The sequence below is a fragment of the Apodemus sylvaticus genome, chromosome 14 (genome assembly GCF_947179515.1).
Source record: "Apodemus sylvaticus chromosome 14, mApoSyl1.1, whole genome shotgun sequence".
In the NCBI taxonomy this organism is placed as follows: Eukaryota; Metazoa; Chordata; class Mammalia; order Rodentia; family Muridae; genus Apodemus; species Apodemus sylvaticus.
Window position 1 is genome coordinate 49,263,590 of NC_067485.1, and position 27,034 is coordinate 49,290,623.

At 39.5% G+C, this 27,034-nt stretch overlaps 1 protein-coding gene across 1 annotated transcript in view; it reads left to right on the forward strand.

Annotated features, from left to right (window-relative positions):
- Positions 1-27,034, forward strand: part of Sugct (succinyl-CoA:glutarate-CoA transferase) — an 819,151-nt gene that overhangs the window by 320,497 nt on the left and 471,620 nt on the right. Inside the window, exons 10-11 of the mRNA XM_052157285.1 lie at positions 3,908-3,979; positions 19,794-19,891. Of these exons, the coding sequence (XP_052013245.1) occupies positions 3,908-3,979; positions 19,794-19,891 (170 nt within the window). The remainder of the gene's footprint in view (positions 1-3,907; positions 3,980-19,793; positions 19,892-27,034) is intronic.

The window sequence follows — 27,034 nt, forward strand, 5'->3', positions numbered from 1 at the left end:
CTGATTGGTCTATAGATGAAAGTGGAGTGTTGAAGTCACCCACAATTATTGTGTTAGGTGCAATGTGTACTTTGAGCTTTAGTAAAGTTTCTTTTATGAATGAGGGCACCCTTGTATTTAGAGCATAGTTGTTCAGGATTGAGAGTTCTTCTTGTTGGATTTTTCCTTTGACCAGCAAGAAGTGACTTTCCATGTTTCTTTTGATGACATTAGGTTGAAAGTTAATTTTATCTGATATTAGAATGGCAACTCCTGCTTGTTTCCTGAGACCATTTGCTTGTAGAATTTTCTTCCATTCTTGTACTCTAAGGTAGTTTTTGTCTTTGACACTGAGGTGTGTTTCCTGTATGCAGTAAAATGCAGGGTCCTTTTTATGTAACCAATCTGTTAGTCTATGTCTTTTTATTGGGGAATTGAGTCCATTGATGTTAAGAGATATTAAGGAGTAGTGGTTATTGCTTCCTATCATTTTTGATGTTAATTTTATACTTGTGTGGTTATCTTCTTTTGGGTTTGATGAAAAAAGCTTAATATCCTGCTTTTTCCACGGTATGGTTTTCCTCGTTGTAATGGTGTTTTCCCTGTATTATCCTTTGTAGGGCTGGGTTTGTGGAAAGATATTGTGTAAATTTGGTTTTGTCATAGAATATCTTGGTTTCTCCATCTATAGTGATTGAGAGTTGCGCTGGGTATAGTAGTCTTGGCTGGCATTTGTGTTCTCTTAGAGTCTGCATGAGCTCTGCCCAGGATCTTCTAGCTTTCATGATCTCTGGTGAGAAGTCTGGTGTAATTCTGATTTGGGGTTTTGATTATTATGTGACGGGAGGTATTTCTGTTCTGGTCCAGTCTGTTTGGAGTTCTGTAGGCTTTTTGTATATTCATGGGCATCTCTCTCTCTAGGTTAGGGAATTTTTCTTCCATAATTTTGTTGAAGATATTTGCTGGCCATTTAAGTTGTAAATCTTCACTCTCATCAATGCTTATAATCCTTAGATTTGGCTTTCTCATTGTGTCCTGGATTTCCTGGATATTTTGGGTTACAAGCTTTTTGCATTTTGCATTTTCTTTGACTGTTGAGTCCATGGTTTCTATGGTATCTTCGGCATCTGAGATTCTTTCTTCTATTTCTTGTATTCTGTTGTTGATATTTGCATTTATGGTCCCTGATTTCTTCCCAAGGTTTTCTATTTTCAAAGTTGTCTCCCTTTGTGCTTTCTTGGTTGTTTCCACTTCTGTTTTCAGATCCTGGAAGTTTTTGCTCAGTTCCATCATTTACTTGTTTGTGTTTTCCTCTAATTTTTGAGAAATTTTTGTGTTTCCTCTTTCATGACTTCTGCCTGTTCATCAAAGTTCTCTTGTATTTTTTTAAAGTGATTTTTGCATTTCCTCCTTATTGACTACAAACATTCTGACCCATATTGTTCTGAATTTCTTTAAGTGATTTTTGTGTTTCCCTTGTAAGGGCTTCTAGCTTTTGATCATTTTTCTCCTGATTTTCTTTAAGAGATTTATTTATGTCCTTCATGTGTTCCTCTAACAGCATCCTTACTAGTGCTTTTACATCCAACGCTTGTTTTTCTGGTGTGTTGGGGTATCCAGAACTTGCTATTGTTGGAGAATTGGGTTCAGATCCTGCCATTATGCCTTGGTTTCTGTTAGCAACGCTCCTATGCTTGCCTTTAGCCATCTAGTTCTCACTGGTGTTAGATGGTCTTATTGTCACTGGCTGGCCTTCAACCTATTGTGGACCTTTAGGGCTATTTCTGCTACACTGGATGACTAAGTTTCCTCTGGCACAGATTACTGATATGCTGCCTTCCTCTTTTGTGCCCTTGGAGCCCTGCTCAGTCTTGCCTCAAGAAATGTTATACTTGGGTTGTCAAGGTGAACCAGGTGTTCTCAGACTGCTCTGTTATGGAGCAAAGATGGTGTGTGCGGGTGTTACTCCCTTTGTTGATTCTCATGTAGGATACAGGCCCCACGACCTACCAACTGGGAGATGAACCACCTGTGTGCTCAGTTCCTGAGCGCAGGCAGACCTCTGGCAGTTTGCACCCCCAGAGATCTAAAGCTCGGGGTGATACAGTACCTAGTGATGCTCTTCTGCTCAGGCAGGCAGTGAATATGGCTGCGGGGATTCTCTCCCTCTGCTGGTCTCCAGGCAGGACACAGGCCGCATGCCGGGCAGACAGGCAGACAAACCTCCTATGTGCTCAGTTCTTGGGTGCAGGCAGACCCCTGGCAGTTTGCACCCCCAGAGATCTAAAGCTCGGGGTGATACAGTACCTAGTGAAGCTCTTCTGCCCCAGCAGGCTGCGAATATGGCTGCAGGGATTCTCTCCCTCTGCTGGTCTCCAAGCAGGACACAGGCCCCACGCCTGGAGGTCTGCCAGATGAACCTCCTATGTGCTCAGTTCTTAGGTGCAGGCAGACCCCTGGCGGTTTGCAACCCCAGAGATCTAAAGCTCAGGGTGATACAGTACCTAGTGATGTTCTTCTGCTCCGGCAGGGAACGAATATGGCCGCGGGGATTCTCTCCTCCTTCCTCATTTCTTACCAACTTCTCCAGCACCAGAGAACCACTATATTTCAATCTCCTTGGATTTATCTATTTTGAGTCATTTCATATAAATCAAATTATAAAATGTCATCTTGCTTTTATTGGTTAACATAAATTTAATAGCCATATGGTGCCTTGTGACTACCATACAGTCAACTGAAGTTAAAAGACTAAAGATTGATGCTAGCGGGTGAGGAAAATACTGCAGAGAGGGCAGGTGGACAGTGAACAAGACAGAGGGAGGGGAGTTGAAGAAGAACCAAGCTGGGAGGTAAGGCAGGGACCTGAGGAAGTGACAGTATCAGTTGGAGGTAGTGATAGGGTAACACAGTGGCAAAGGATTGGCAATGTGGTGTGAACTAAAATAGGGAGGGTGCATTTTTATGCCTGTTAGAAAGGGAGGGAAGGAAGTAAAGTTCATGTTGTGTTGTGTGGTGTGGCGCTGATGATATTTTCAGCGGAGACAGAAGAGACAGATTAGCGGAAGAGACTAGACATGACTGCAAAGGAAGTGCACCACTGCAGCACAAAGGTCTTCAGAGAGGAGGCAAAAGTTGCAGGGTTGGAAAGATGCAGTCCCTGTCGGAGCACCAGGGGAAGGAAAAGCAGTGAGGTTGCAGAGCTAAGCTTATCTAGGAAGAGAGGAAACTCAAGGTGCTTGTTGAGAAAGCACTGATGGGCAGTTGGAGTACAGAGCTTGGTTCTCCAATTACACTAAGGTCACATGTGTGGAAGAGTTACCATGCCTCCTGTCTGCAAGAACAAGATGGCATGGGTAATAGTGTCAGGGTCATCTATTCTTCTTAATTTTTGTAAATAATTGTACTATTTTATATACAAAGTTCTACAAGTAAAAATGGAAACTAAGAAAAGACAAAGCTTGGAAATGTCAAAAATCATTCTACAGTAAAATGAATGAAGAATTTTGTGTTATGAAACATAAACTTGCCGGGCGGTGGTGGCGCATGCCTGTAATCCCAGCACTCTGGGAGTTCGAGGCCAGCCTGGTCTACAGAGTGAGTTCCAGGACAGCCAGGACTATACAGAGTAACCCTGTCTTGAAAAAAGCAAATCCAAAAAAAAAAAAAAAAAAAAGAAAAGAAACATAAACTTAGCATTTTTTAAAATTTTTGTCACACTTTTACAATGCTTTAGAAATTATTGGAAGAGGTAGGAAGCAGCTTGAAAGTAAAAAAAATGCAGTTATAAGAGAATAGGTTGCATTGGGTTCCTATTGAATTGATGAGTAATTCATTTAAACAGAATTATTAGAAATTGAACCTTTTTTTCTGTTCATGCCCTTGTACAGATATACACTAACATATGTATTTGTTGTTTCTTTTTAAGGCCTTTAAAACCAAGGATGGCTATCTTGTAATTGGAGCAGGAAATAACCAACAGTTTGCTGTCGTATGTAAGGTAATCAATAATCGCCTGAATGGGTAGACGGCAGGTTCTGCTGTTCACTTTGTACAAACTGAGGGAAAGGTCAATTTCATCTGACAGTGTTGCTCAGTCTTAGCTAGCTGAGTGCTCATGCTAGCACCTGAGATCACCTCGCTTGATCCTCATTCCTGATGAGTCATAGGTCTGATAAACACTCTCCTGGCTTTCCTTTCTTCCTTCTTTTCTTTGGTTGTTTACTTCCTTTGTTCCTTCTTTGTTCTTTCTATCTGTTTCCTTCCTTCCTTCTTTTCCTTTTTCCTTCCTTTCTTCTTTTCATTCTTTCTTGCATTTTGTATGCTTATATATGTATGTGTACTCTAACGTATGAATGGGAAGCTGTTGTTTCACCTTGTGGGTTCTGGAGAATTTTGTAGTTTGCTTATTTGTTTTTGTTGTTGTTGTTGTTAGTATACTATCTAGGTTGAAATGAGAAAATATGACTTACAATTTCCTCAATTAATTTTTTAAAATTTTAATTAATGTATAATTGTATCATTGTCTTGTTCTTTTTCCTCCCTCCAACCCTTTTCATGTCCCCTTCTCTGTCCCTCTCAAATTGGTGCCATGTCTTGCTTTGATTTATTATGGTTACATTTATATATACATTTACATACATGTATACACACACACACCCATAAATACCTTTCTCAATGTTGGGGGCATTCTTACATTCTTAGTCCTGTTTCTTTCCCTTCTCCTTCCCTATCTCTCTGCCTCTCTTTCCCCTATGTTATACTTAATTGGGTCCAAATATAATTTAAAGTATTTGCAAATTAATTTTATGTTCCACTAGAAATTTTAAGGTTTTTGGTTCTTTGTTTAATACATAGCTTTCTGTGGAGTTCATGCTTAAATATTTTAGAAATTAGAGTTATATTAAACATGTTTCTTCTGAGTAAGGCCCAGGAAAGCCTTAAAATACTTGGACCAATTTAGGATAGGAATATGCTAAACTTTAAGCATTGCCTAGGCAGTTGTTAATATTTTCACCTTGTATCTCTACTTATATCAATTTTAAGACCTTTTAAAAATAAAATACTGAATTTTGGAAATTTTAAAGTGTCATTTCACTTTCACTAGTTTAAATCCAAGAAATATAAGCTAATTAAAATGTTTGTTTTACTCTTATTTTATTTTATTTTTTGCACATAGACAAGGGTTTCATCTATTGAAAAAACGTTTTCCTGACTGAGAGAAGATTAGATTTTTACCAACTGTGTGACCATAAGCTTTCTGTCTTATTAAAGATTCCTGAATTTCTCAGGGGAATTGTTTTCATTATAGTAGTTAAACTATTATGTACAAGAATTATTTATTATGGTGCCTCTTTTGTGTGCGAGGTTAACAAGCAGAGCTAAAAACCACAGCAAAGAGGTGGGAAAAACTAAGACTGCAGAGCAGGTGACAGGAAGGATGGTTAGGAATGCAGGAAGCACTGGAGAGGCTGCAGGAGGAGGGAGGACGAAGCCTTTATAACGGTGATCCAGGGAGTGTGGAGAGAATTGATTCAAACATTTGATCTCGGATCAAAGAATCTTTATTATGAATGGTCAGCTTTAAAAATATGAAACATACGGAAAGCGTTGATGGTGAAGTCATTCCTGCCCTCAACGTCAGAGTTAGAAACTTCTGCTCTGTACTCTAAACAAGTGCAGGTTTGCCTCCTGAGCCATATGTTTACAGCTGCTGTCTGTCTGTCTGTCTGTCTGTCTCTCTGTCTCTCTGTCTCAAGTTGAAGCATTCTTCATTTTTTTTTTTTGATTCATTGCTGCTGAATCACGTTGAAATGTTGAAGCTTTTTCATAAGTATCCTTAAGAACACTTTTCGGAAAAGACTTTTATTTTAAAGCAGAAGGCTTGCTGCACATTTTAGTACTAAAACATGACTTACCGCTATAATATGCTTTCACATTGCTTCAAAAGGGAGACTGTCATAGGCCCTGATATAATTTCATACTTGATTTTGCTTTTCCCATATGTGAGTTTGGAATGATAACCCCTGCTATGAGCCATCAAGGCAGTGCCTATGAAAACCAAGATCTCAGAGGAAGTGTTCTGTGTGGAAGGTTTTCATGGCATTTAGTTTATTTGTGAGTTTGCCAAGTGAGCACTGCACTTTGATTGACTTTCTCAATCTTTGTCATTTCATCATTGCATGGAAACTTGTACTACATTTCTTTTCATCCAAGTTAAAAAATCTTTGGTATGTCTACTTGGATACAAAATTCTCTCTTCTTACCAGAAATACATAAGGAATAAATTTCTTATTATATATGGTTTATTCACACTTACCTGTTAGGGATGGACTCAGGCAAACTGGGCTCACTTCTGTGAGGCCAGATTCTTTAGAAGAGTCAGAACAACTCTGCCTCCTAGGAAGGGCAGGAACAGCTGTCAGTGATGACTGGATGGGATTTACTTAAGTTTTCTCTTTCTAAAACAGAATTTATATACTGGTTGATTAAGGAGAGGCACCCTGTAAGAAAGTGCTTGTGATCAGGGGCCAGAGTCAGAGTACAAATTCAAGGGTTGGGGTCAGAAATACACTGCTATATATAAAGTGAAACTTGGTTTATGACAATTTCTATTTTATGTCACTTAACATGATGCAGAAGAACAGGGAAAGTGAGCATATGTAAGCTATTTTAAACTGATTGGTGCCAACATTTATGGCTATTTCTATTTGAAGTATATTGACATCCCCTTTAAAGTCATTTGGACTGATGGTTTCCTTCACGGGGTACAGAATGTGTTGGTTTTCAGCTTCAATATATTTAGAATCTCTGATAGTCACATTCTCAAAGATTTGACTTTGGTGTGTGTGAGGTAGGGCACAGGAAATTTCAACTTTAATAAATGTACTTGATTCAGGTGCAGGTGGTCTGGAGACATTTCAACATGATTTCTAAGAGCTTTATGAGTCTTCTAGTCAGGTAACCACAGGAAAAGTACTTAATCTTTTCTAAGCATCTGTGTGCTTATAAAATGTAGATTATAATATATAGCTATACCCATGTATAGATTATGGGGATTATAAGGGCTATTACATAAGCAAAACATAACATGCCCCTGTCTCATAAGACACATTTATTTACTGGCCTCTAAAAACTTGGATAGGATAATTCTGGTTCTAGGAAAGAACCAGGTGGCATGCTTCTCCTTTAGCAGAACTTTGTGATAGGACCTGGGTACCATAGAGTACCATACGGTACCATAGAGAGGGGGATCTGCTTGACGACTCTAAAAGTAAACACTACGAATGTTAAAGACTGTTAGAATTTTTTCAAAGAACCAGCTTTTGGTCTTGTTGATTCTTTGTATGGTTATCTTGGTTTCTACTTGATTGACTTCAGCCCTGAGTTTGATGATTTCCTGTCTTCTCCTCCTCCTAGGTGAATTAGCTTCTTCTTGTTTCAGGGTTTTCAGTTGTTCCGTTAATCTTCTAGTGTAAGCTCTCTCGAATTTCTTTTTGAAGGCACTCAAAACTATGAGTTTTCCTCTTAGCACTGCTTTCAATGTGTCCCATAGATTTGTGTATATTGTGCCTTCATTTTCATTAAATTCTAAAAAAATCTTTGATTTCTTTCTTTATTTCTTCCTTGACCAAGGTATCATTGAGTAGAGTATTATTCAGTTGCCATGTGTATGTGGGCTTTCTGTTGTTTTTACTGTTACTAAAGACCACTTTTACTCCATAGTGATCTGATAGGAGGCATGGGATTATTTCAGTCTTCTTATACTTGTTGAGGTCTGTCTTGTGACCAACTATATGATCTATTTTAGAGAAGGTACCATGAGGTGCTGAGAAAAAGGTATATTCTTTTGCTTTGGGATGAAAAGTTCTATATATATCTGTTAACTCCAATTGGTTCAAAGCTTCAATTAGTTTCATTGTCTCCCTGTTTAGTTTCTGTTTTCCTGATCGGTCCATTGGTGAAAGTGGAGTGTTGAAGTCACCCACAATTATTGTGTTAGGTGCAATGTGTACTTTGAGCTTTAGTAAAGTTTCTTTTATGAATGAGGGTGCCCTTGTATTTGGGGCATAGATGTTCAGGATTGAGAGTTCTTCTTGTTGGATTTTTCCTTTGACCAGCAAGAAGTGACCTTCCATGTCTCTTTTGATGATATTAGGTTGAAAGTCAATTTTATCTGAAATTAGAATGGCAACTCCTGCTTGTTTCCTGGGACCATTTGCTTGTAGAATTGTCTTCCAGCCTTTTACTCTAAGTTAGTTTTTGTCTTTGACATTGAGGTGTGTTTCCTGTAAGCAGCAAAATGTAGGGTCCTGTTTACGTAACCAGTCTGTTAGTCTATGTCTTTTTATTGGGGAATTGAGTCCACTGATGTTAAGAGATATCAATGAGTACTGGTTATTGCTTCATAACATTTTTGATTTTAATTTTATACATGTGTGGTTATCCTCTTTGGGTTTGATGAAAGAAACTTAATATCCTGCTCTTGCCAGGGTATGGTTTCCCTCATTGTACTGGTGCTTTCCCCCTATTAACCTTTGTAGGGCTGGGTTTGTAGAAAGATATTGTGTAAATTTAGTTTTGTCATGGAGTATCTTGGTTTCTCCATCTATAGTAATTGAGAGTTTCGCTGGGTATAGTAATCTTGGCTGGCATTTGTGTTCTCTTAGAGTCTGCATGAGCTCTGCCCAGGATCTTCTAGCTTTCATGGTCTCTGGTGAGAAATCTGGTGTAATTCTGATAGGTCTTCCTTTATATGTTACTTGCCCTTTTCCTCTTACTGCCCTAAGTATTCTTTCTTTGTTTAGTACATTTGGGGTTTTGATTATTATGTGACGGGAGGTATTTCTGTTCTGGTCCAGTCTGTTTGGAGTTCTGTAGGCTTCTTGTATATTCATGGGCATCTCTCTCTTTAGGTTAGGGAAGTTTTCTTCCATAATTTTGTTGAAGATATTTGCTGGCCCTTTAAGTTGTAAATCTTCACTCTCATCCATACGGAGCTCTTGTAAACTGGTAGCAGATCAGTTCAGTGGAGCCTGAAGTGGAACGGTGGACACCAGGCAAGGGAAATGAGCTCCAGAGTCACTCTTTATTACTGTACAAGGAAAATTAAAAGTGAGTCATGGTCTCCATGTGGTGAGGTTTCTTTTTATCCTCTATACTTTCTTCTGCGCTAACCACTGAACGATCTCTGCAGTAGAGAGGGCAGACTCCACTAAGAAACTTTTCTCCATGGTTCAGTTTATGCAGAGGTGTGAATCTGTGCTGCTGTTGATCTGTGTTCTGGCCATTTGTCTTCTGACCTAAAAGTACACACTGAAAGTGGGATAACCAGAGAGAAAGACTACAAAGAGGGAAAAGGTGTTTAGAAAAATCCTTGAAGTTGTTTATGAATTCTGGGCTTGCATCGGTGCTGCATATACACTGATCTGATTCAAAGGACTGCACCCAAAATGCTGAGAGCAGAGTCAATATACATGCCTTCACGCTCAGCTTATAGTGTGATTATTAAGTGGAGTACATACGAGACAGATTCAAATGGCACTGTAAAGGCTTGAAAATTGAATCAACATGAAATCCAAAGTGATGGAAGGTGTGATGAAACCTGCAGGTCAGAACTAAGAAGGACAACTTCTAAAAACAATAGCATCAAAAAGTTTCTTTAGGATTTAAACAAGGCTCAGAAGTTCTAGTTTTTATTTTATTTATTTTTTTAAATTCACTTTACATTCTGATCACTGCCCTCCCTCCTACAATCCTTCCCCCTATCTCCCTCCCCTTTTCCTTTGAGAGAGTGGAGACTTCCCCTGGGTATCCACCCAGGCCAGCAAGTCAAGTCTCTGCACAACTGGGTGCTTCTTTTCTCAATAAAGCCAGACAAAACAGCTGAGTTAGGGAAACTGGTTCCACAGACAGACAACAGCTTTAGGAATAGATCCTACTTTGGTTGTTCTGGGCCCACATAAAGATTGAGCTGCACATCTCCTACCCACACTCGTGTGTGTGTGTGTGTGTGTGTGTGTGTGTGTGTCAGTTTCTGAGAGCCTCCAAGGGCTGGGTTATTTGACTCTGTTGGTCTTCCTGTGGGGCTCCCAATTCCCTCCTTCAACTCTTTCATAGGAGTCCTCACCTCACACTCCATCTAATGTTTGGCTGTGGGTCTCTGCATCTGTCTTAGTCAGCTGCTGGGTGCTCTCAGAGGACAGCCATGCTAGGTTCCTGTCTGCAGGCATAACACAGTATTATTAATAGCGTCAGGGATTGGTGCTTGTCCATGGGATGTGTCATTGGTTGGGTTGGTTATTGCTCCATCAGTCTCTGTTTCATCCCCTGTCCCCACATTTCTTGTAGGCAGGATATATTTTGGGCATTAGTGGCTGAGTTGGTGTCTCTATTGTTCCCCGGGGTTCCTGCTAGCTATAGAAGTAGCCTCTTAAGGTTCTATTTCCTCACTGCTATGAGTCTCAGCTAAGATCACCTCCATTGATTCTTGGGAGCCTCCCTCATCCAGGATCTCTAGCATATATTTGAGATTCCCTTAACCTCTTTGGATCTGTGGAGTATGGCATATGTATCTTGTATTTTATGGCTAATACCCGTTTATAAGTAAGTACATACCATAGATGTTCTTTTGGGTCTGGGTTACCTCACTCAAGAAATTTTCAAGTTCTACCCATTTGCCTGCAAATTCATGATCTCTTTGTTTTTAATAGCTGAATAGCATTCTATTGTGTAGGTGTACCACATTTTCTTTACCTATTCTTCAGTTGAGGTGCATCTAGGTTGTTTCCAGTTTCTGGCTATTATGAATAAAGCTGCTATGAATATAGTTTAGCAAGTGTCCCTGTAATATAGTGGGACATCTTTTGCCCAGGAGTAGTATTGCTGGGTCATGAGGTAGAACTATTCCCAGTTTTCTGAGAAACCGCCAAGTTGGTTTCCAAAGTGGTTGTACAAGTTTGTAGTCCTACCAGCAATGGAGGAGTATTCCCCTATTCCATATCCTTGCAAGCATTTCAAGTGCTTTCACTTGAGTTTTTGATCTTAGTCATTCTGATAGGTGTAAAATATAACCTCAGAGTTGTTTTGATTTACATTTCCCTGAGGAGTAAGGACTTTGAACATTTTAGAAGTATTTCTCTCTAAGATTCCTCCTAAACAGAGGATTCTCTGTTTAGCTATATACCCCATTTTTCAATTGGGTTATTTGAGTTGTTGGTGTCTAACTTCTTGAGATCTTTATAAAATTTTGGATATTAGCTTTCTGACACATGTAGGTTTGGTGGCGATCCTTCCACTATCTGTAGGCTGCCATTTTGTCCTCATGACAGTGTCCTTTGCAATACAGAAAACTTGCCATTTCATGAGGTTCCATTTATCATTTGTTGATCTTAGAGCCTGACCCATTGGTGTTCGGTTCAGGAAATTTGCTTCTGTACCAAATATGTACAAGGATATTCCCCGCTTTTTGTTCTACTAGAATGGCTACTCCACCTTGCTTTTGGGTCTGATTATGGATCCTTTTTTTTGCATGCATTCTGTTAGCCTGTGTCTTTTTCTTGGGGAATTGAGTCTATTGATATTGAGAGATATCAATGACAAGTGATTGTTACTTTCTGTTATTTTGATATTGTTATTGTTGTTGTTGTTGTTGTTGTTGGTGGTGGTGGTGGTGGTGTGTGTGTGTGTGTGTGTGTATGTGTGTGTGTTTTCCTTGTTTTTGCTGGTACAGATTTACTTATTTCATGTGCTTTCTTGAATGTAGTTATCCTTCTTGAGTTGGATTTTTCCTTGTAGTATTTTATATAGGGTTGGATTTGTGAAGAGATATTGTTTAAATTTGAATTTGTCTTGAAATATCTTATTTCCTCCATTCATGGTTTTTAGAGGCTGCAGAATATCTTTCCAGGCCCTTCTAGCTTTTAGAGTCTCTCTTAAGAAGTCTGGTGTAACTCTGATAGGTCTGCCTTCGTATGTTACCTGGCATTTTCCCCTTACTGCTTTTAATATTCTTTCATTGTTCTATAGAATTTGTGTTTTGATTATGACCCAGGAGGATTTTCTTTTCAGGTACAGTCTAATTGGTTCTCTATATTTTATATGTTTATAGGCATCTCTTTCTTTAGGTTAGGAAAGTTTTCTTCTATGATTTTGTTGTAATATTTTCTGGTCTTTGGAGTTGGGATACTTCACCTTCTTCCATTCCTGTTATTCTTAGGTTAGTTTTTTTTAATGGTATCTCAAATTTCCTGGATATTTTCTGTTGGGAATTTTTTAGATTTAACATTTTCTTTTGTTCTTTTCTTTTCTATTGTTCTTTCTTTTTTTGTTGTTTTGATTTGTTTTTTGTTTTCAGGATTTTTTTTTTTAAATAATTTTGTGAAGCCCATTATTAACCACAAAAATAAAGCCACAGAAAGCATACCCATGAAAGGGTATTTTTGTACATCACTACTAGCATGAGACTGATTATATTTATAAATTGTTAGCTTTATTCACATCGATGGTTATTATAATTTATATTGTTACAATGTTTATATAAAATCTACATCATAATTTTGCTACTGTTATGAATCATATTATAATTATCTTTTGTGATGGTCTTAGGCAGCCACTTTGAAAGAGTCCTTTAACCCCCAAAGTGTAGGGACCCATAAGTTGAGAAACTCTGGGATAGAGTTATTGGCATACTATTTTTTTGTTTTACATTTGGTATGATACAAGCAAACGAGTTTAAATTGTGTCCATACTAAGGAACATTTCCTGGAATGCAAAAATTTATAACCTCTAACCTGTGGAAAGAATTGGGCAATGAAAAGGAAAGAAATAAGATAGAAGTTATGGAAGATGCCTCTGATGTCTAATCTTTAATAGAGAGGGCAGGGACATCTGTGATTCAGCATGAGAATGGAGACTTCAAAAATAGTCAAGTATCAGAAACTATGTTAATTATGGAATACTCAGAATCTGAGCTGCTTAAATTAGGAACAGCATTTACTATTTTAACATTAGTATTAGCATTAGTATTATTAGTATTAATATCATTATTATTTTTTAGGGTTTTTTTGAGGCAGGGTTTCTCCTTGTAGCCCTGGCTTCCTGGAATTCCTATAGATCAGGCTGGCCTCAAACTCAGAGATCTACCTGTGTCTGACTTCTGAGTGTTGTGATTTAATACCTGTGCCACCAGGCTCAAAAAAAAAACAACTTTTAATTTCACAGCCTAGCTTGTGATGCTATGAGACATGGTGGTAGATTTAATTATTCTGAGTACAAAGAAATTGGAGAAACTGGACAATGTACCTACCTGTCCTTCCTTGAGACAGAGGCAGACTAAGAGAATCAGGTCTAGATGGCCTGGCCTGCAGGAGTAAGGAGGGGCATTTGGCTATTTCTAGCTAAGGCTCCTGTGGAGACCAAGGACTAGAATACAGTAGAGAAAAGATGGGTCTATTACCAAGGGACTGATGCATGTGAGAGATTGTGTTTGATGTCCAGTGCATTCATCTGGGTAAGACTGTGTGCACAGGAGAACTAAGGAAGAGGTTGATGTGGTAGGGACTTCAAAGCTAGCATGGGGCTTTAGTGACTTTGCCAAACTCCATTGTGAGATGTGATTTTTATGAATTTAGAGAGGCTTTGGTAGATCTAACTGATTTAGAAAGGCATGTAAATTGATTTCCCAAATTATAAAACAATTAAGAGGGGATTATTAAAGGCAGAAGGTGGGTCACTTGAAGGTAAATGTGGCAATGTTTGTGTCCAGCAGTTGTTTCTAAGGGGAAAAAAAAAAGACAGAAAATGAAATATTAATGAGGTTCTAGAAGACTTTAAGATCTGAGCAACAGTTCACAGGAGACATAAATGATAAAACAGCACAGGTCAAAAATGATTACGGTTGACCAAGAGCTGAAGAATTGGTTTTGAGTATGTGGCTATATTTCTCCCTTACAGTACGGGATGTTACTGGTGGAGACTGTTCACCTAGCCTAGACCCTTTCAAGTGTGACCAATGGTAAGGCAAGGGCCAGTGTGGGTCCAGAGCCTGTGAGTGCTGAGAAGCCACTTCTAATTGCCAGCATGGCAGGGTAAACAGTGACCATGACCTCACCAGGTCTAAGGTAGGCTGAGCATTTGAAGCTGTCCTCCATGCAAAGAACATCAGGGGAGCTATGTAATAGTCCTGTAGTAGCAGCAGCAGCAGCACTCTAGGATGAGAAGGCGGGGTGGTTTATAACAAGGACTGTGGGTGTGGACGGCGAGATGGAGTAGTTCTTCTCACCTATGGCAGCTGTAACCAGCACTGCTCTTTTAGGAAGCCACTGTAATAAGTAATGATGTCTTTTTGTTTTATACTGGTCTTTTTTATTGGAATGTTTTTATGCCACATAATCTGATCACTATCTTCTTTGCCCCATCTCCTCCTAGAGCCTACCAATGTCCCCAAGTCCATGTTCTTTCTTTCTCTTTTTAGAAAACAAACAGGCAAATGAACCAAAACAAACCATAATAATAAAAAGAAAGAAATGACATTAGAGACACACACACTCCATAAAAACACAAAATCAGAAACCATACTATATAAGCAAAAGGCTAGTAAGATAAAACTTTCCCAAACAAAGCAATATGAGGCTAAAAGGCTAAAAAGACATACCACTGAGTTCATTTTCTCTTAGTCACTACTGCCAGGCCTACCCGTGTGGTTAAAATACTCAGTGATAGTCCATTAGAGAGAACTACGTTTTCCTTTGTAAGCAGATGTAACTTGGATATAGCTTCTCAGCTAGGGATGATAGCTGGGGTTGATTTCCCCTCTCAGCACTGGTACCCTCTCTGGCTTGAACCTGTGCAGCCTCTGTGCATGCTGCCCCAGTCTCTGTGAGCTCATAGGTGCATCCGTCCTGTGGTATCTGGAGGACACAGTTTTCTTGAACTCATCCATAACCCCTGACTCTTATAAGCTCCCTATCTTCTCTTCAGCATAGTTCCCAGAGTCCTGAGAGAAGGGATTTTATGAAGACATACCATTTAAGACTGAGTGTTCTAAAATTTCTCACTCTCTGAACAACGTCTAATTGTGGGTTATACTGGATTAAAAAAAAAACAATGATCAATAAATGTATAATTTTTTCCTATATACATTTTGTTTATTTTTCTTTTATTTTTATTTAATGTTTTCCTTTTATGGAAGATTCATTTTTTCTCACATAATATATCCTGATCATAATTTTCCCTCCATGTCCTCCTCCCAACTCCTCTCTACCTCCCATTCAATCTGCATCCACCCTCTTTCTGTCCCTCATTAGAAAACAAACAGGCAGCCAGGCGGTGGTGCATGCCTTTAATCCCAGCACTTGGGAGCCAGAGGCAGGCAGATTTCTCAGTTTGAAGCCAGCCTGGTCTATAGAGTGAGTTCCAGGACAGCCAGGGATATACAGAGAAACCCTGTCTTGAAAAAAACCAAAAAACACCAAAAACACCAAAAAAAAGAAAAGAAAAAAGAAAACAAACAGGCTTCTATGGGATAATAACAAAATATGATATAATAATACCAAACCAAACCAAACACATTGGAATTGTATAAAATAAATAAACAGAAAGAAAAGAACCCAAGAGAAGGAAAAAGAAACAGATACCCTCTCATTCACACACTCAGGGATCTCATAGAAATGCTAAACTTGAAGCCATAATATTTATGCAAGGGTACTATATGATAAAAGAGTGAAGAATGATATATATATATAATATATATGATAAATTTAGAAAGAAGGAGCCCTGACACAACCTTCTGAGACATGGAACCTCCAAAGATGCCTCTGAGTTCATTTTCTGTTGGCCATCTGCTAAGCATGTACCCAACCCTTAAGAGTAGTTTGCTTCCCCAGGGAGACTCTTTTCTAATGTTTCTTTTATTTGTTTCCTTAGTCAAGACCACAAGACATTTGAAATAGATGACAGTAGACCTTCAGAGATCATGCTATCCCTTTTAAAAGTTTATTTATATAATTATAACCTTTGATGTTTCTGATAGATTTGGAAAAGTATCTAGATGAACAATAAAACAGTTTGGACAAAGACATCATTAAGGGCAGAAAGCATTCTCAAGAACCAGAGAATAAATGAACATCCCAGTGCCAGAGGCAACTTACTACTCTATTAATTATCGATGAGGGAAGCCCTTAAGGCTCAACAAACCACAAAGGTTATTACTACCACTATTGGTTACATACTAAAACCAGGTGGCAAGTCCAGGTTATTGACGATAATACATGTTTTTGCTGTGGGGCATGGGAAGATCAGGTTGAAACAAAGCTGGAAGACTTCACCTGCTTTCTGCCTTTCTTTAGTACCAGGAAGCACCATATCAGATGCTAAGGGAGGATTGTTTTTAGTAATCCTGTTCAGCTATATACCCTGTTTAGTACCATCATGAAGTACTACTGCTGTAGTAATGACCAGACTATTATGGTCTAATATGTTGCTTTCTGATTGGAAGTAAAAGCCAAAAGCCAGTATCTGGAAATGTCACTACTATTATTTGATAAAAAAAAAAAAAAAGGTGTGATATGTCTGTCAAATATCTCTCCCAAACCCCCTGCCAACATTTATACATAGGTTTAGACATTACTATAACTAGAAATAGTCATATATTTAGTGAGACAGCTATATTATTCCCTTCCAGACTCATAGAGACTTGTAGAAGACATAACAGAAAGAAGCCAAGAGTTAGAGGAAGGGATGGGATTTTATGTTGCAGTTTCCTTCATATTGAAATATTATCTCCTAGAGGGAGGAGGGAAGCTTTTAAGACCCAGGAATTGAACAAATCATGCAAGTCACAGAAAGTGACTAAAACTATAAGACTCGAGAAACTAATGAAACATATAAGATTCATAGGCCTTTCCTTCATGCCTTATTAATATGCTGAGGTTAAGAGACTCTAATCAGATGAATATCATCTAGGGAGTCTTGAGAACATAGCCCTTATAAGTTGTCAGCCTTTTTTAGGGTAGGCTTTTTGGCAATGCAGATGCCCCTGAGTCATCTGAAGTCTTATAAACTCTTTATATGGTTCTATAAGTAATTCCAGTGAGCCTACTAGTTCAGAAACTAGACTTCTGTGGACTCATTTCCTTGATGTGTTGTGGGTGATCTATCCAAGGTGAATAGGCCCTTAAATCATTGTTTGCCTATGTTTCATGTTGTTCTGGCTTTTGCAAGCTACAAATCTAAGATCTTATGCAAGATATACCCACTGGTCAAGAATGGCAAGATTGTTGATGAGATAAGCAGCCACATTTACGGTTGGCTTTGAAACCTGCTTTATAGGCAGGAATTCATTCCTGGTATTGTAAACATGGTGAAAACGAGTTACTAGGGAAGTTGTAGACTCACAGGAGAAATCTTTCGATTTGTTTTGGTGAGTAGACAAGTTGTCAAACCACCACCTTCTAAATATTTATGTTTATATCCATAGATTAGCACCTGCTTTCAGTCTTGGGCAGAGAAACTTTTGGTTACACTGGGTAGTGATTAATGCAGAGACTCTATCTTTTCAAAGTGTGGAGAGCGATTGTGGACATTTAGCCAAAGATGAGGCATATATATTCATCTTTCTACAAAGCTTAGGGAACAGTATAGAAGGGGGGAAAAAAGAATGTAAGTGCTAGAGGATGGGGAAGTGCTGGAAAAAGCTGTCTTCCAGACATGCCATGGCTGTCAGACTCATGAGTCCACAGTAGCTGTGCTTAAGTTTGCTCAAGACCTGCACAAAATCAAGCAAGTTGATTCTGGCATAGGGAAGAGGTTCTCTAGGGCCCATTGTTGGCTGAGGAGTTATTGTCAGTCTGTAGCTACTGGGGAGCAGATGGTCACTTTTCTTTGAAGTGTGGCCATTGGATGGGTTACCCATTCACCTTTGGATGATCCACACCTGGAGGTATAATAGTAACACTAATTGGACTTAGTGGGTTATAAGAGAAATAGAGTTTGGAGATAGACAGTAGACGGTTGAAGGGGAAACTGGAAGGAGGGACAGGTGAGTTGATACATTTAAAATGCATTGTATATATCTGCAATATTTTCAATGAATACTAAAAGGGTAAAAACAAACTGTGGGTGATGATCAGATTAAAAGCAATTCATTCATTGCTGTTAGGAATGTAAATTAATCAAGCCACAAGTTTTTTTCTCTAAGCAGCACACATTGTTTCTGACCATTTTTAATTTCGTACAAAATAGTGACTTTTTGTGCTACTTCATGACTGATTTACTTTTAAGATATTTTTTATTTTTTTTCTTTGAGACAGGGTTTCTCTGTATAGCCCTGGCTGTCCTGGAACTCATTCTGTAGACCAGGCTGGCCTCAAACTCAGAAATCTGGCTGCCTTTTCCTTCCAAGTGCTGGCATTCAAGGTGTGCACCACCAATGCCCAGCATCTTTTAAGATATCTTAATGGCATTATTTATTTAAGAAGGCAATTTATGATTCAATTCTGTGCTCTTACCAGCAAACTCACTTCGAGGATAATGAGCCTGGCAAGGTGAAATATGAGAATGGTGAAAGGCATAAAACTGAAGCAGAGGTGTCACAACCAAAGCTGATATAGGCTTTCAGGGAAGTGACTGATGTTTGAAAGAGAAAAAGTCCAGTAAGTCAAATGCAGAGGACACATGGGCATTCAGGCCCCCCCAAACCACAACCACCTTGTGTCTTTATTTTTATACAGCTGGCAGTAGTATGCTTTATATGCAGCCTAACGTGAGAATTTGGCCAGTTTCTTAGGGGAGGAATGTACTTGTTCTTGATGACCTACTCTTCAGAAGGAGATTTGAGATGAGGTCAGGTTTTGAGACCAATTCTGGGATCAGGTGCAGTGACCGGGAGATTTCTAGAAAGAACACTGTATGCAGTGTCACTTTTCAAAACCCTGCAGAGCATTTGCTTTTAGAGGGAGTAGGTAGCAGATAGGAAAGAGGAATTGCAGTGCTGGGGTGGTCTCTTGACCCTGGGGAATCTTCTCTACTTCTCTCTCCTTTGTGAGATGAATAGTGGATTTATTTAAACAGTGGGAAATAAGTGAAACAATTAAGTGTTTATATCGAAAGCAAACACATCAATGAGGTAAGTAAGGCTTTCCGTAGGGCACCTGGCTTGCTCCCAGCCCGTAAATGCTACTTCTGACTTTCCAACACAACTGCCAAACTCTGTCTCCACACATTCTTTCAAAATGTCTTTTCTCTTCCAAATCCACTTGGTCCTTTCATTATGATCTTGTTAAAGCTACAGGCTGTCCAATGGGGTTTGCTAGATGGATTTTCCCTTTAGCAAGGAGCAGCCAAATACAAAGTGCATGACAACATTTCTAGTCAGTGTTCCTTCAGGGAGACACACTAAAGAAAAATAGTGACACTCATGTAGGAAGAAGATATTTTAATTTAATGTTGTTTGAAAAGCTAGAATTTGGACAAATACATCAGCTTTCCCTTTATGTTAGCACCTTATACAATATTCTGAATAGGACTCCTGGGATAGATAACATCATTTTATTAACATGCGGAACAACTAGGTCTGTGTCCTGAGATATATGTTGACTGTAGGTTTTGTATAAGTGAATATAGGCACTCTCGTATAATTGACAAGAGCAATTCACCAGTATGATTCCCTTAGGTGTATATTGCTGCTTCTATCCCCTTGTAGAGTTATGGAGACAAGGAGAGAGTGGGGAGGCAGATTCTGACTGCTGTAGCAAACCAAGACCTAAGAGTCCATAAAGAACTTGTAAAGCATAAGTTATTTTTTTATTTCCTTTTAGATCTTGAATTTGCCTGAATTGATTGATGATTGCAAGTATAGAACGAATCATCTTCGGGTGCAGAATAGAAAAGAGCTTGTGAAAATCCTATCAGCACGGTAAGCTTCAACCTGATACCCAAATGAACCATCTGGTTCTCCCAGTCAGAGATGTTGCATGCCCCCTGCCCCTTTTATATCAGTTTGTAACTCTCTTCCAGATCCTAAACTGAATAGTGAAAAGGCATCTCGATTTTAAGCATTTAAATATTTGAAAGCATCTATTTTGAAATATTTTATTAAATACCTCTCGCGCCCAGCCTTGCCCCGCAAGGAAAGACGTGACAGAACCAGGTTCTTCTCTGCAATGCTTTATTTAGGACTTTTTCTTTCTTCTTACTGGGGCCCCCGAGCCCTCTCCCTGCTGCCCTTATATAGCCTTTCAGCCTCGTCTGCAGAAGATAGATAGTACACCGCTTCCGCTTCCTAATAGGTGAACTAAGTGAATTCTTCATTAGCATATAAGTGTGATAACATATACAGCATACTGCGCATGTATTAAAGTTGTTTACCACCAGGGAGCTGCATCCGGTCAGCGCCATCTTGTAATGGTGAATGATCAAAGGTGGCTTACTACAAATACCAACTTCTAACAATGGTGTAAACAAAGCTACAGTAAGTTAACTTAGGTTGTTTCTCTGTGGTGTGTAACTGTTTGGATTTAGCACATCATAAATTGTTAGCTGCTATGTGTGGTTTTATGCTACTACCTTCAGCTCTGGGAGGTGACTGTGCTCTGGAGCCCCCATCCAGCTTCCCTTTTGTTCTCCCTGCCTTTGCTCCAGAAAGTGGGTATAGGTACCAGTCTGCACCCGGCTTCCCTTGAGCCCTCAGACAAAAGACTAACCCACACATAGTTTGTTCCTTTACAACTTGCCTTCTCGGCATAGTTGCTGGGTGCTGATATCTCCCACCTGGAAAAGCATGCCCTTAACAATTTATTATCTCTGTCTCTATCTGCCCTAAACTTCAGTGGCTAGTCCCACCTAGCACCTGTTCCTCATACCTAGCCACCAGCCTGTAGTAGTGGCAGCAAGGACCAGCTCCCACCCCACCCCCAGACCTCACATGGTTGCTGTGTTCTCCCTCCAAAGCATGGCAGAAACTCCTCTCTCCATCCTTATATCTGCCTTTTCCCCCTGGGACCAGGAAGTCTCGCCTGTACCTTCTGCCCAGCAAATGGACCCCGGCCTTCTTTACTGACAAATCAAGAACTAATTGGGCAACAGGAAGTTAGCATCAGACCTGCCCTCTTCAGTTAGCAACAAGCACATCAGGAATTTAGCATTTCTTATGTTTTCACTGTGTTGAATGTCCTATATCTCATTTCATTTAACCCTTACAGACTTCCTACCAAGTAGGTCCTATTGTTCCCATTTTACAGATAAGGAACCCAAATATGTGGAGGTGAAACTAAGAGTTTATTATATTTTCTGAGCCCTTGGTGGGAATGAGATGCTGTGATGGGAAATACCAGAATAAGTAACGAGTCATAAAAGATTCATATTAATTGTGTGTTTGGCCTTTAATTTCCATTTATGTCAGGTTATACCAAATTTTGAATTTTGGGTAAAAAATAAGTAATAATCTCACTCTTTATATAAATTTCACTTTGTTTACTTCTAAACTTCTGTCTGTAGAAATAGTCTCTGTGTGTTTTATGACTCCAAATGCCCACAGCTGTTGTCATTCAGTGGTAAAGATTTGCTTTTGTCATGCCATCGACTTAGGGTGCTGTTCAGATGCCCATGTGGTTCCATGTAATATGAATTGAAGTTCTTAGAAAGTGAAGTCATGCTAACAAAACTTCTATTATTGTTGTCCTGCGTTATGAGACTTTTCTGTGAATTTTTTCCTATTCCTTTACCCATGTATGCCTTTCTGCATTTTAAACACTTCCTCTACACTGTATCTCCTTCATGTGTCAAATGCTGTTAGTGTCAGTGGAGGCTAGTGAACACAGAGTATGGGAATGAGAATTGGGTGTCCCTTTCCTGATCATTAGTTAAATATAATTCTGATTCTACTGCAAAGCCTCATAGCCCTTAATGATTAACCTTTCTCCACAGGAGAATTACCCATTCATTCCTACTTTTTGCCTCTTTGTCTCTAAAGCATTTTTAATTCATTTAATTCATTGATAGGACTTTTCCTTTCACACCATGGTTACCAAATCTCAATAATAGGCACTTGTGAGAAACTTATCAAAAGCTCTTTGATAGACTAAATAAATCATGTTCATGCTGTGAGAAGAGTAAGTCCCAAGAAAGATATAAACTCAGGCAGATGCAAGCATCATCCCATTAAGTCACTAGCACCTGGGCACACAAAATTAGGATTTCTTGTGCCCTAAAACTTCGATAAATTCAGTTGTAGAATTGTACTGTGCAGCGACTTCTAGCAAACTCTGTAATAGATAAATTAAAAAAATCCCTTTTGATGTAAACACACACACACAGAGAAAGAGAGAGAGAGAGAGAGAGAGAGAGAGAGAGAGAGAGAGAGAGAAGAGAGGCATTTAAACATTTTAACTCATAGTCTCATTATTTTTCTATTCAGATTCAAGAAAGAATCAAAAAATATACTGAAATGAAGAATCTAGTGATGGTCATAGAAAATGTTGGGAATTCTTCACTTGGGGTGCTTTTTTTGTTGTTGTTTTGGGTTTGTTTGTTTGCTTGCTTGTTTTTTGCAGGGCCAGTTTTTACAGTCCCTTCTTTTTGTGTGCTTATTTTTTGGCATTATCTTAAGATTTGTATGACTGTTAATACTCCCAATACTTTCTCATCCAGGGTATGTCAAATAGCTGGGAGGAGGAAAGATTAGCATGTCTATTCATTCTCACCTACAAGCACATCCTTTGTCTCTCTGAATGAGCACTACCTGGGAGTTAATACTATTTAGTGGTCAGCGTTCAGATGTCTTTACCCATGCCTTGAGGCTTGTCATTCTCATTTATGATCTACATTTTTCCAGTATTGTGAACATTTGCTGGCTTTCCACAAATTTAAGACAAAGTCCAGTTGATTCAGTTTGAAATCAAGGGTCCTTCATAGTCTGATATCATGAAAACTTCCTCTTTGTTGGTATCTAACCCATTTCAGTGGGAGCCCCTACTCTGCCCACACACACTTTTTATGTGTTCTATCTTCTTTCCCAGACTTAGCATGTCTTGAACCAGATGTAGCTGCATGGCCATTTCTACATTGCTATGAAGCCACACTCATATTTCTTCCTGGCTTCTCAAACAGATAATGGTACCTTTAGGAGAGAAAGCATCCAGTCATATCTAGGCTCATTTCAGGCTCATATGTAGTCAAATACAAGTAAAATGGGCATTAGTCCTGGGGATGGCATTGCTCGTGGTCTGCATTGTTCGGTATTCTGATATTGACCTAAGAAGTTTCCTTTCAATCATTTCAGAATTCTGAAACATTTCTTAATGTCCCATGGAAATAGAGATACATTAATACGTAGAGAGAAGGGAAGGAGAAGGACTGTGTTTGCTAGCTATCAGCCAAGCTCAAACCTGATACAGGTGATTATTTTTCTTTTTCACAGACGCCAGTCCTGAAGTTTTAGGAAATGTTTTAATTTTCAGTTGCTGTGAAGTGATCCTATGACCAAGATTCAGAGGGTTAGTCCATGACTATCATGGGAGGAAGCATCGTTTTAGACAGGCAGGCATGGTGCTAGAGCAATACCTGTGAGCTCGTATCCCTTTCCACAAACAGGAGGCAGAGATGGGTGGGGAGTGAGAGGGAGAGGTGTGGGCTTTTGAAACTCCAAAGCCCACCCTCAGTGACAAACCTCCAATAAAGAGACACATCTCTTAAACCTTAACAAACAGTTCTACCAACTGGGGATCGAGCATTCAAATCTGAGTCTGTGATGGCCATTCTCATTCAAACCACCACAGACTGTTCACACAATGTATGGATAATAAAGGTATTTTAAGGACTGTACTGTTGGTATTCTGTCTAAGCTCCACCCCACACCTACCTGTCTTTCTCTACTTCCACTATACCACTAACTTCCAACCTCTACCTTGAATAAACTCTATTCCATACCATGCCTCTGTGTGTGTGTGTGTGTATGTGTGGTCTCTCAGGGGGAAGAGGTACCTGGACAAGGGCCTGCCTGGGCACCCTCTTCCCCCACACTGCTGTGCCACATTTCTCTAAACTCCCAATCCTCTCTTTTTAAGCCCCTTCATGTGGTTTTGCTTAAGCCCCCTTCATTGGTGCTGAAACCCGGGACTAGAAACACCATGGGTCCACTTGCTTATGCCCTTTCATGTACCATTTGCATACACCATATTTCTCTCTTGCAGTGACACATAGCAAATCTGTATTGTTTATTAGTTCAACATGCACTGTCTGGAGGCTCTTGCTTAATAAATAAGTTATAAGGATTGGAGATAAATAAACCAGGAAAGTAGATAACTGAAAGACAGTGAGGAAAGGGAGAGGACCAGTACCAAAAGTTGAGGATGATGTTAGCCTCATCCTTATCCATGCATCAAGAGGCCAGGCTGATAAAATGGAGTGTGAACAGAGGCCTGTAGGAATTGAGAGAAGGGCATCAGCAGACCCCTGGAAGAAGTTTCTAAGGCTGAGGGCATGTGATGAAGTTCAAGAAACAGTTCAAGATGCTGTGTCCTAGGCTAGGGAAGCAAGGGGAAGGCCAAGGGGCATAGACATTGAGAGAGGCGAAAATTACATCAAATCATGAAAACAAAGACTGGCTTTATAGTCAGGGTGATGCTTAAATTGTGAAATAAAGCAATTGTAGTTTTTTGATAGGGGGTTAAAAAATGAGTTAGCTTTGCAGAAAATCTTTACTTGCTAGAAAGTTCAAAGTATTCCAGTAACCTAGAGCCCAGAAAACTCCCATTTATTTCAGTGGAGAGGCCATGGAAACTCAGGAGATTCCATAGCAAATACTTCTTTTAAAGGAACCTTACTTGGGCTCTGTTGAGGCCCATTAAGGGAATGCTGATTTTAGGGAGCACCTAGTATTTCAACATACCCAAAAACATAAGATTTAATTCAGTAGGGCCAGTAAATCACCTAGTTAAGGAGCCACACCACAAACAGGTGGGTTCGGTTAATGCCATGCTAAGGAGCTAGGAGGGATAATTATCCTCTTAATAAGATTATGTACTTTGTCTCCCCAGAATTCTTATTCTGTCTACAGTTGCCATGGATTCTCTGATTCAGAAAGGTGCAAGTTTTCCTTTCTCTTCTTTGTCTTTTGTATATGGACCAGGACCTAAGTTAACTTTCCCCAGAACCTTGGGCTTTTTCACTCTTTCTCTTAAGGTACCTCCCTAATGCCTCATCTTGCTGAACCTCCTTACCTAACCCCCAGGGCCTTGCTTTCCTGCTTTCTCTATCCACCCAACCCCCAACTCCAGGCAGCTACTGAGGTTTTCAGCTAGACTACTTGTGGTTTTTCTATTAGATGCTAATAAAATTGTCCCTGACCTTTCATCTGAATTGTTCTTATGTTCTATTATTAAGAAAACTAATGCCTTCTGGTTTTTCTGCACCTGTAGCTGATCCTGGGCCACAGTGCCCAGAGCTGATCCTTTACCATAGCACTCCATACCCAAATACTGCTGGGAGAGAACTGGTCTACCAGGAGTGCTAGCACACTTGTGAACACAGAAAAGACCACCACTTCTTCACTGAGGGACCTCACCAGTGACCTAAGGACGTAGGAACCAAGGAGCAGCCTGGGACAGGATTCTTCTGGTTTCTGTCTGTGCCTGGAGCTGTTCCTGTGTCACAGCACCAAGTACCCAAATATTGCTGGGAGAGAACTGGGTCCTCCAGGAGTGCTGGTACACCTGTGAGCACAGGTAACACCATCACTTCTGCTCAAATTCCTGGCCTAAGAGGGACCAGCCCAGAGTCATTAGAAAACAGGAACCAAGCAACAGCTGGGGACAGGATCTTTCAGGATTCTGTCTGCACCATGGAGATATCCATGTGCCACAACTCTCCTTACCCAAATTCATCCTGGAGAGAACTGATCTCCCAGGAGTACTGATACACAGGCTTTCAGGAGGGATAAGCCACAATCAGAGACAGCATGACCAGCTAATACCAGAGATATCCAGATTGTGAGAGACAAGAGCAATAACATAAGCAACAGAAACCAAGGCTACTTGGCATCATCAGAACCCAGTTCTTCCATTACAGTGAGCCCTGGATACCCCAACACACCAGAAAAGCAAGACACAGATTTAAAGTCACATCTCAAGATGATGATAGAGGACTTTAAGAAAGACATAAAACTCAATTAAAGAAATACAGGAAAACAAAGGTAAACAGCTAAAAGCTCTTAAAGAGGAAAAATATAAATTCCTTAAAGAATTACAGGAAAACAAAACAAAACAGGTAAAGGAATTGAACAAAACATTCTGGGATCTAAAAACTGAAACAGAAACAATAAAAAAATAGGAGATAGAAAACCTAGGAAAACGATCAGAAGTCATAGATACAGGCATCACCAATAGAATACAAGAGCTAGAAGAGAGACTCTCAGGTGCAGAAGATACCATAGAAAACATTGACATAACAGTCAAAGAAAATGAAAAATGAAAACAACTCCTAACCAGAACATCCAGGAAATCCAGAACACAATGAGAAGACCAAACCTAAGGATAACAGGTATAGAAGAGAGTGAAGATTCCCAACTTAAAGGTCCAATAAACATCTTCAACAAAATTATAGAAGAAAACTTCCCTAACCTAAAGACAGAGATGCCCATAAACATACAAGAAGCCTACAGAACGCCAAATAGATTATACCAGAAAAGAAATTTCTCCTATCACATAATAGTCAAAACACCAAATGTACAAAACAAAGAACAAATACTAAAAGCAGTAAGGGAAAAAGGTCAAGTAACATATAAAGGTAGACCTATCAGAATTATACCAGACTTCTCACCAGAGACTATGAAAGCTAGAAGATTCTGGGCAGACCTAAGAGAACACAAATGCCAGCCCAGGTTACTATATTCAACAAAGCTCTCAATTACCATAGATGGAGAAACCAAGATAATCCATGACAAAACCAAATTTACACGATATCTTTCCACAAATCCAGTCCTACAAAGGATAATAGATTGAAAACTCCAATACCAGGAGGTAAACTACTCTCTAGAAAAGGTAAGAAATACTCTTTTTTTCAA